This window comes from Montipora foliosa, chromosome 7 (genome assembly GCF_036669935.1).
Source record: "Montipora foliosa isolate CH-2021 chromosome 7, ASM3666993v2, whole genome shotgun sequence".
NCBI classification, from domain to species: domain Eukaryota; kingdom Metazoa; phylum Cnidaria; class Anthozoa; order Scleractinia; family Acroporidae; genus Montipora; species Montipora foliosa.
This window is the reverse complement of record NC_090875.1, coordinates 32,895,971-32,907,109: the sequence shown is the minus strand read 5'-3', so window position 1 is coordinate 32,907,109 and position 11,139 is coordinate 32,895,971. Positions and strand designations below refer to the sequence as shown.

At 42.2% G+C, this 11,139-nt stretch overlaps 1 protein-coding gene across 1 annotated transcript in view; it reads left to right on the top strand.

The window, feature by feature from the left end:
- Positions 1-9,483, top strand: part of LOC138011851 (neutrophil cytosol factor 2-like) — a 24,849-nt gene extending 15,366 nt beyond the window's left edge. Inside the window, exons 6-9 of the mRNA XM_068859076.1 lie at positions 1,056-1,103; positions 4,160-4,249; positions 7,090-7,559; positions 8,684-9,483. Coding sequence (XP_068715177.1) covers positions 1,056-1,103; positions 4,160-4,249; positions 7,090-7,559; positions 8,684-8,798 — 723 coding nt within the window. The 3' untranslated portion in view covers positions 8,799-9,483. The remainder of the gene's footprint in view (positions 1-1,055; positions 1,104-4,159; positions 4,250-7,089; positions 7,560-8,683) is intronic.
- The last annotated feature ends 1,656 nt before the right edge of the window (positions 9,484-11,139 follow it).

The following is an 11,139-nucleotide window of genomic DNA, read 5'->3' as shown; positions in this document are numbered from 1 at the left end:
TTCTTACCATTTCTTTAGTCCAATCGTTACTGCAACAACAAAAAGACCGACAAACACTACATAGTGAATTTACCATTCCCCATGGCGGCTTTTTAGGGCTGATGCTGGGGCACCCAACGCGAATATAGTTCAAAAGCACTTAAACATAGCATTGTTAAACGTATTTTTAATAGTATTTAAACGGTAGATATAGCCATATTTTATCCCCTAAAAATTTTTCATCTGTTCGGATTTCCTTGCTGAAAGTCTAGTGATCCGAAAATATAGGGTTCAAAACTTACCTTTTCGAAACTTCAGCCGGAAAAAAGGCTCCCGAAAAAATTCTAGTTGACCTTTTTAGGTTAAGATGTTCGAAAATCATAGGACAGGCAGGCAGGCAAGCAAGAAATTTACAACAAATGTTACGAAAATTCTAGATCTCAAATCGTCTTCCGAACAGATATTTTCCGAAAATTGACGCTTGGTGCCCCTGCTAATAAAACATTTCAACTATACAACATTATAGAACAACGACTTCAAGAATCATAGTTACCCACATGTGCAGCTCACAAGTTAAACCTGGCAGGTGCTACTAGTATCAAATTTAACCAGGATGTCCCATCCTCGGAGACCCAGGGGCACTTCCTAGAGCACAAGAGGAAAATATAGAAATCACCTAGCCATGATATACTTTTCTTCCTTGCCACATTTGGTTTCGCGAGTTTACACTTCTCCTGTTCTCCACGAACTGCCCCTGGGTTTCCGAGGATGAGGATCTCTGAATCTTAAAGCAAATGCGCCGATCAAATCAAAACTTCAACATTCCCCCCCTCCCCCCCCCCCCCCCGGGCAAACCCCGGCCATTTGACTATCTTCTGTGCCCGGGGAGTGGGGAATTTGACCTTTGCCGGCGTGAGGTGGGGAAAATTGAACCGGAAGCGTGAGGTGATGTTGAAGTTTCGACTTGATCGGTGCAAAACGCCTTGACCAATGCGCCTCGCTGTGCCTCCATGTATCAAGGTCCCCTTTTCCTCGGGACTACGGTTAACTCCTTCCTATTTTTTTTTCTTCTTCAGGTTTTGGCCATAAATGAAGTTGCTAAGTTCCCTGAATCAAGACCAAGGGTATTGCAGTTTTACTCAAATTTCTGTCATCTGTGAATGTTGATAACGCGGCTCTCTCTGAAATCAAATTGTAGAATTTATGAGTGTAAAATCCCTGTATGACCTTAATTTTCACAACAGTATTCTTTACCTAATGCTCGATTCACACAGTACCGGACGAATTTTCTGCCGGTTGAAAGATTTGACCGAACATTGTTTTCGCACGGAACCGTGCAATATTGCTGTTCACACGGAACTGACCGACCGAATTAAAGTTTAACCTTTATCAGTGGTTTTACCATCGTTTCATGCGCAGAGAGCTACTTTACGAAATCCAAAATGGCGTCACGAGAAAGAGTAACCACGCAAAGGCTTCCTATTTTCGACCTTTTAAAACTAAGAAAACTTGTACTCTTATTCACTATTCTTAATAATCCTGATGCTCCTCTTTGTCTTAAACGTAAATTCAATTTCTTGTCTTTCGTTCGTTCAACTGGTTTGCGCACCAGAGCTTGCGCTTTTAATCTTCAAGTTCTCTACCCGCGGTCTAAATCTGGAAAGCACACATTTGCTTACTTGTGCTGCCACTCTTTTTTATTGCCTTGACACTGATCTTAAGCAAATAGCTTATGTATCTGTTCCTTCTATTATTTTTTCATCTAGATTAAATACTTTTAAGCATAAACTCTTTACCCTATTCCTTAAGTTTGCTAGTAATGATTGTGCTATGATTGTCGTTTTTCTCTTTATTGTAGCTGTATTAGAAGGTAACTAGTTAATATCACCTGATAGCTTTGTTAAACCAATATATTTGTCTACCTTTTGTTTCTCTTGTAATAAGTCGTATTTAAGTAGGTAAATTAACGAGAGCAAAGTAACATGACGTTTCGACGACTTCATGTCATTAATTTCGAATGAACAAGTTAAAAAATTAATGGCAAGCCATATTTATAGTACTTGGGATGTGAGAAAATGAAATTAGCAAACGTTGCATGAAAACATTCATGTTAAACAAAAAAGAAAAAGAAAAAACAAAAATTATATATATATTCATGTAAAAAGTTTTGCGCGAATGGAATCCGCTTTGCGTATTCAGTTTCGGTCTTTTGTTTTTGATCAAGAGCATTTCAAATATCAAACAATCGAGTTTGCTACGGCATTTCTTGAGGACTTTAAAGTTTTTTCATGTAACATTTGCTAATTTAATTTTCTCACATCCCAAGTACTATAAATATGCCTTGCCGTTAATTTTTTAACTTGTTACTCGAGTAGATTTAAATCGTTATCTGGAACTAAAATTGAGAATGTTTCATAAGCAACACAACATTGCGACCATATCTCATGGTCTTCTTCAGGCAACTGACAACTTGTCACGTGACAGAAGTGCCACGTGACAAGCGGCTACCAATCAGCCTCACTGTCTTGTCCCACGTATGTGACAGTGAGTGTCTGAGTCCTACCTTCCTCCGCTTCTCACGTGGCACTTCTGTCACGTGACAAGTTGTCAGTTGCCTGAAGAAGACCATGAGATATGGTCGCAACGTTGTGTTGCTTATGAAACATTCTCAATTTTAGTTCCAGATAACGATTTAAATCTACTCGAGTTACTTATTCTTCTACTGGATGAATCAAAACATTCACGCTTTTTAACTTGTTCATTCGACAATGATGACATGAAGTCGTCGAAACGTCATGTTACTTTTACCCTCGTTAATTTTCCTACTTAAATGATTTTCGAAATCGTTTTTTGTAATAAGTCGTATATTGCTAATTAGGCATTGTTTTATATACGTACATGTGTATTTTTTACCGTTGTGAAGGCCGTAAGTTAGAGAACTCATGGGGTTAATTACGTCACTTTCGTTAAATAAAGGATATTGTATTTTGTATTGTTGAATTGTACGCCTTTGCCATGCAAAAATTTAGACGGTCAAGGTGTTCACAGTACGTCGGTTAAGTTTTCGACCGTACTGGCTAAAAATTCGTCCCCGATTCGGGCGTTCAAAATTTGAACGGCGAGGCGTCTAAATAGACCAATTTTGATATGTTAAAATTCATTCCTAAACAAAAGACATCACCTCGAGGGTCTGGGAAATATATATAAGGATTAGCATGAGTTTATTCCACTATCCTCGAGGTGATGTATTTTGTTTAGGACTAAACTTTGATATATCGAAATTGGTTTATTTTCGTACTTTAGCGTGGTTCCGTGTGAACGGAACCCCTAACTGCACGAAATTTAAACTCTTCACCACAAGGGCAAAGAGTCATTTATCTTGAATGAACAGAGTGGACTGCGATCGATAAATAGTCCCTGTCGTTCGTTCGCTTGTAGTTTCAGATGACGAACTTCAAAACCTTAAAGGGCCACCGACAACCACAAGTCTTTGCGGGCGTGCAAGCTATCGGCGCCATTTTCTGTAATACAGAAACTAGTATTTCTTGAAAAGTCAAATTTCATCGCCTCACATCGTCGTGTTTTGGATGCCCAGTAGCTTCAAACTTTGTTAATATTTTCCTTAATGTTTAAATATTGTATTTTTGGCGTTATTTGGGTGTTGTGTTCGTGTTAAAAGCGAAATGAAAACTGTAAAGAAAGGTCGTCCGCCGAGGAAGGAAAAGCGCCATGTTATTTGGCTCACTACTTCAACCTTACGATTATGGAACGAAAGGAGGAAGGCGTTTGGATTAAATAACAAATCGAACAGCGAATTCGCAGAAGTTCTTCTTCACGGGATGTTTCTGAAGCGAACCGGCCGATTCGATTGCCCGGATAGTAACAACAACAAAGGCGCGCAAAGGACACTGGTTGTCGGTGGCCCTTTGACACTAGCAAATGCGACACACTCCACGCAACATAGATGACAGAACAGTAATCAACGTGATCCATGGTGGCGACTACGTAAGGGCTAATTGCCTTTAGGGGCGACTTGACTAATGGCGAGTCTTCTTGGTGTCGAGGTGACCGTCAATCGCAACTTGCCGTCTCGCTACCAGGAAGACTCGTCACCAGTAATGGATAACACAAACCTTTATCGACTGTGGATTAAGGGCTTTACTTCACTGTTTGTCACCAGACCCCAACTCCTTCAAGGAAAAGCAGTGCAAATGAAAAACCTGCAGAGGAAAAAAAGGCCGAGGAGCACCTCCCAGAGGCAAAGGAAGCTGTAAGTTGCTAACTAGCCTGCCCTTAGAGCGGTTTTCAATTGAGTGTCGAAAGTAATTAGCGAATTGCTTTGGTTTTGCATTTACTTCACTCGGTGATTTGTGTTCTCGCGCCATTTTTTCAACCAATCCGAAGTGAAACCAAAACCAATTGTGGCTGTTTTGATTGGTTTACTAGATTGTCTCCGTCCTTTTTGATTGGCCAAAGTAATTACTTTGGTTTTGGTTTTACGATACTCAATTGAAAACCGCTCTAATGCCTTTTTCAAGACTGAATAGTGTTGTTACAGAAGGCGATCTCTGTCCAAACTTGTCTCAAATTCGTTGCGACAAAACCTCTCACGTTGTTTGACAAGTTACTCGACAAAGCCTCTCGCGTTGCGAGACAAGTTGCTCAACCGGGCAACGTTTCTTGCAGCTTGTCTTTCTCTCGATGATCACTTAAAAGGAAAGTGTCAGGGTATTGCGCACCTTGTTCTAGCCGTAGCGAGTTTCACTGTTTATAATGACCGGTTTACACGATACGATTTGTTGTCGGCCCCATTTATCGACCCGACGGCGTCGGAGCGCAAATCTTGCGTGCATTTTGACAGCCGTTGAACGACCGATTCATGGGAAAGAAAATCGTCCGATTCAAAAAATCTGTTGCACTGCAACAGATTTTTTGAAGTCGGGCCGACACTCGAGACGAACCGCCATGTCAATCAAAGGTTATGCGAGAGGGTCAATTGCGCACAAATACTGAAAAAATTAAAGCGTTCAAAATGGCGGATACTAACAGGACAACAGAAAGATATTTGGAGAAATTGGCCACCGTACAGAGATTCTAAAAGCTGACGTTTCGAGCGTTAGCCCTTCGCTCTGACGAAGGGCTAACGCTCGAAACGCCAGCTTTCAGAATCTCTGTACGGTGACCAATTTACATTATCAACAACAAGTAAGGTTTTAGCTAATTCTATACAATATCTATGTTCTTTTGAGTAATTGTGCTTTTTATTGTATATAGCTATGTCACATGCAAAGTGGTTTGAGATCCTTTCTTTCCAACCGATAGTGATGTGACAGAATTATTCTAAAGCAAGAAATCGGCAAACTTCTTCTGACTGCTTGCAGGCGGTCGTCATATTGGACGGGTGGAAGATCTGGGTCGAGTGACAAAGCGATGGGGGAGAGTGTATGAGAGAGAAACCAGTTGCTCGCCCCCACCCCTTCGTTTTGTCACCCCGCCCAGACGTATCCTACGCGCTTCCAATGTAGCGTCTGATGCGTGCTCTTCTCTTGACTGAGGGAGAGAAGAGCTCTGGGGAACTTTAAAAACAAAGTGTCTTCCCATTGGTTTTCGTGAAGAACAATCAAAAGCGTCTGTTAGCACGAGGAGTGAGCACGCGCCGAAAGGTTCAAATAGCCAATTTTTGGCTATAAGAACCCAACGGCGCATGTTCTCCTACATAGAGTTTCCCAGAGCCTCGGGTCGATCCGAGGCTCTGATGACGAGAAATGGATACGTAGTTGAGAGACCGATTAGCGCGCACGCACATACCTGACAATGGGGAGCTTAAGCATGCGCGTTCTTGAGAAGCGGACGGCAACCGGCCGGTAGCTGTGTGAAGACAAGTTTAAAGGGAAAACGACTGACTTTCGCTTGCCGTCCGCGTCTCAAAAACGCGCGTGCTTAAGCTCCCTAATGTTCAAAGAGGTGGTCAAGCGGGTTTGACTTCATTCAACATTCGCGGGCTAATCAACAAACATTTTCATTTACATGAGATGATGGAAAGGTGTAATGCGCCCGTGAGAAGGATAGAGTGCAAGTTGCATGGCAACGGACGACAGGACAACTGCAAAATCAGAGTCCTCCGCAGGACTCGAACCTACGTCCTCCATAACATCAGTCGGACGCTCTACCCATTCAGCTACTAGAACCAGGAACCCATGACCCGGAGCCTACAGCTCCCATACTGGGCCTATGTAACGGCATTTTTACATACCGATCTATTTTTAGACTTTCTTTTCCCGAAAAAACAAAGGCAGTTCCGGTTCGGTGACCCTATGACGTCAGCTTAATTTCTTGTAATTGGTCATCGGGCTCCTGTGGGAGTCTCATTCGCGGGAAATTCAATCAAAAAATAAATCGGTCTGTGAAAACGCCGTGACACGAACACAGTAGAGTTGTAGGCTCCGGGTCATGGGTTCCTGCTAGAACACACTGGAGAGCTAGGTGTTTTAACTGGCTCTTGAAAGAACAATGTGTTCCACTGGTCTGCTGGCTCTACAAAGTCATGCGTCTTAGTTTATGCAAAGACATGAAATGATGGAAAGGTGTAATGCGCCCGTGAGTTCCCCTCAGGACCTAGATGAACGACCTACCTCGAGCTCCCCAGGGGTTGTAGTCGCTGAATGGTAGAGCATCCGACCGGTGTGATTTTTCAGTTGTTTCGCCCGCTGCCAAGCAACTTGTATTTCAAACATTCCCAGGTCCGAGTCCTGTGTCCATACACTTGTCTTATCTTTTCAAAACAAAAAAAATGTCCATTTCCCATAATCCATATCAAATTTTCAGTCCTCTAAATTAAAGGTAAAGGTAAATTCAGAGCAAATGGGCCCTTTCCAGCTGACGATCACATGGTACAAAAAGCGCCATACTGGAGAACAAATTGTGCACTGCGACATGTAAAACAAAGCAACTTAATTTGAATTTTCGTTTTTTAGATGTCCCAGTGCTCAATTTGCTCTCCAGTAAGGCGGTTTTTGTACCATGTGACGGCCAGCTGCAAGGGGCCCATTACGAATCAACTGTAATGGCTTTTTAAAACCTCTGTCACCATGTTGTGTGTATTGTTCCCAGGCCTCTGGCAGAATGGCATTGCTTCAAGATTTAAGGAAGAAGGAAACACGGAAATCTTTGAAGCGGGTGTCCGTTCCTTTAGAGCCGCCAACCAAGTCTCTGCCGCATCCCCCAGAGCGGCCAAGCAGTCCGCGTCGACCTCCCCCGGAACCTCGGGCCGCTCTGACGCTACCGGCGAGGACTGGTGCCCAATCACGTTCACCCATGGCGCAGCGGAAAAAAATAAGCTTACCGGTAACAGGTTTAGAGCTTAATCCCCCAAATAAACCGCTACCTCCGGCGCCAAAATCTAAAAGCCCGGTTCCCCCAAGAAGAATCTCCGCACCGGCTTATCTGTCCAATGCGCGTGACGTCTCACTTCAGCTGATTCTTACTCGGGCTGTGAAAGTAGATTCAGAGGCTTCGGCGGAGGACCTAGTGCGTGCTGCCGCTGACACATTTAACATGCCTGAAGGTTCATTTGCTTTATGGTGAGATGACTTTTATTTTTGGGATTGTCCCTTATGATTCGGGCTTGCTGGCATGAAAACAGAGGATGCAGTTTGGTCCAGTGGTTAGGGCGCTTGCCTTGAGATTCAGAGATCCCGGCTGCAAGACCCTTTCTGTCCACTTGCTGAATTTGATATGAGTTCTTGGCTGCACTTATAATTAGCTTACTGCTTTGCCTTTGGCCAGTTGGGGTTCTTAACTGGTGTTGTTCCGTTATGTCGTTTCGATGATTTAATGTCATTGTCCCTGAAAAGCCCCCGTATGGAGCGTTTTCACTCACTTGACCAGCAGCCATAGTGGATTACTGAAACAAAAGAAAGTATTTGCATTAAAATAGAGTTTAATTTCCGGAGGATTAGTTTGGTAGATCATCATGGCCGCCATTCCTTTGTTTTGGAACACCAACATGGCCGCCATGACGTCACATGAAAACTCTCCATAGGAAACCATGGGATACTCAAACGTTGGAACACGGGTGTGTACATAAACCTCTTGTCATTTCACTAAGCCCTTTGGAACAAACAGTCTGCGGCTAACATTTCAAGAGAACTCAATGCGCTGAAAGACAAACTCTGCGAGCTTTGTATACACGATGAACCATTTGCAATTGAAAATATGCCGGTTCAAGACGGCTCTTTTGGTAAAAAAAAAAAAAAAAATTTCAAGTCAAACCTCTAAATCTCGCTGCAACACACCCAAAAAAGCAACCCTCTCATTTACATACAGCTAAGGGTACAATTTATAGAAACCTAGGAAAGCTTTTGAGTTAAAACAAGTTACAAATGTTACGCTACAGCATGGCCTACTAATTGCAAGACTAACACGAAGACACAGACAACACCTAGAAAACACGACCAAAAGAATACAATAAACTACAGAAGAAAATTCCTACAAAACTAACGAAGCAGTAAATATTCTTGCTAATGACAAGGGGTTCTTACAGCCCCTATGGGGAGTGGTCAATGAAGTATGTACGTATGTCCGTGTGTATGCCTAGCCTGTTATGTTCACTTTACGTCGCATGTGGTCCCTTCTCCAGTTTGCGGCTGCCTTGAGTTGTCAAGAGACATCTCAATGTGTCTTACATAATTTGTTTCGTTCACAGGTACAAGAGAAATGGTCAGCTGTTAGAACTTAGAGACAGGGATCTTGAAGAAATTTTAGATTCCCCAGCGAATGAAAGAGAAACAATCTATTGCTATGCAAATAATGCGGAGTAAAAGTTTCTTTTAAGCTGCATTAAGATAGGAATAGTCTTGCAACATAAAAATGCACTTGCTGGTTTTATTGCGCTTTTATTAACATGCTTCGTTTTCTTTTGTCGCCAGTCATTTTTGGGAACTTAAGGGTAGTGGGAGCGAAAAGCCGAAAAGCAAGAATATTAGGCAGTGAAAAACGAAATCAGTTGATTGACATTTGAACTTCAAGAGTTCAAATCTGTATAACAGACGCACCGAGCAAGTGGTGCAAATCAGAGTTTTGTTGCATGATGCTCGTTTTCAGAGATTTTAATGCCCTGGCGGCTCATTGTACCAGTGAAGGGGTACGAGATTTCTTTTTTTTTTCTTGCTCATTTGCGCAGGCGTCCGAATAATTCCAAATACATCCAAAGGAGTTCCGAATCCTTCGAGAAACCGATACGAAAACGAAAAAATGCACAGATGACGGGCACTCAACGAACGGTTGTCTAGGTCTTACAAGTTTTCTAGTCTGTTAAAACTGTAGAAATTATATTTATAGCTAGGCCTGAGGAATTGAGTCCAGACAAGACATTCACGCGAGACATCCATCAGAATGGGCAACTTAGTTTATCGATGTTCCACTGAACTCGTGAAATAGTGTAACTTTGTAACGTGGTGAAATGGCTAAACCAAACCAAGATAAATGTCGATCAAAACTTATTCTTATAGTAGAATGTAAAAAAAAAAAAAAAAAAAAAAAATCCTTGCAAGAGGGTGACTCATTTTATCCTGACAATTCTAAGTTATGGAGCCTTAAGCCCGAGCCGTTTTTGAGCCTCGGATTGAAACCGGAAGTCGTTAGTGTCAAAACAAGTTAAAAGAGGTAAAGAGCTCACTGTCGCTCAAGAAGCTCTCTAATAACTCAGATAGTACGCGTGCTTTCATTGGTCAATATGTGTATTTGCACGAGGGTTTGTAAACATGGTTGTCACGTCACGCTTTCTGCTTTTTCCAGGGGAAGTTATTTTTGAAAGAAATTAAGTGTTTTATTTAGTAAATGGTCGTTCTCAATCTATAAAAGACCTATTTTTGTGAAAATAAAAGGAGCGTTGGTAGTTTTTAGTTTGTCTAATTTCACGATTGCTTTGTAAAAGTTGGTTTTCACGTGACGTCATCGCCGTACGCACTTTACCCGTCGAGCGATGCTATGCCGCCATTTTTTCCGAATACATTCATCGCCCCAAAGCCGAGTACATCAGTTTTCTGCCCTTCTCCTTGTGAACAAAGTGGAGGTGAGACCGGGTTAATTTGAACCCGGGTCGAACTTGGGTTGGTTTAATTTATGCCGTTTAAATATGGCTTTAAAATAATTGCGCACGCAGGGTGAGTGCAATTTGTAGTCTGAAAAATTTACAAGTGCTTATTTATACCAAATTGAACTCGGAATCACGTGTTTACTTATTAATATATACATGGAAAAAGGAAGAAAGAAATCAAAAGGAGTGGAATTTTGACAGCGTTCGGTTTAATTTTCTATGAAGTTCATTCAACTGATTGATTGAAACGGATTATAACGTTTTGGTGTATTCAAACTTTTACAACATATTTGCAACTTTAACAAACTTTTATCGCTTAAGAGTCATTCGGGTGGAAATTTGAGACCAATTGTCATTTTCAATTCGGTTTCTGAAAACTTACTCGTGCTCCACGTGATTACTTATAGTTATTGCTATGCTTAATGATTTGCTTAAATATCTTGCGCCATATCCACGTCATGTAGTTGATACTGCGTGAAAGATATAAACCCTTCCCCCCCCCCCCCCCCCTGTCCTCTTCCGGCTTTTCGAGCAGTGAGTAGCACTGCCTTGCCTGATTCTCAGAAGGTCCAGGTCATTCGTGTCACGCACTCTACTAAACTGAAGAGAGTAGAGTGCGTGACACGAGCACTACCATGCTTAGCAATGAAGACCTTCTTTAACTTCTGAGAAATTTTAATACTAACTGGAACAGTGAGAGGGGGCCTACGGGTGTGTCTTTCTTGTCCGAGGACACTGGAGCGTCTAAACATTTGCCTATTTTATTCATTCCTACCCTACGCAACGCGCGAAAAACAAGGATACAGAGACAATGAGATTGACCGTGCTGGGTGCCTGGTGGACAGCATAAAACAGCACAAGCATTTTGAATTCATAATTCTCAATATGACATAAGTAATGTACGAACCTATGATGAGAGAAAACCTAGGAAAAACAACTACAAAATACAAAATCATATAGCTTGCGTGGCAGGCGCGAGAAAAGGAAAGGGAAAAGGGTGCGCGTGAAGCGAGGAGAGCGCTTCACGCACGCGCTTTCCTCTTTCCCCTTTCCCTTTCTAGCGC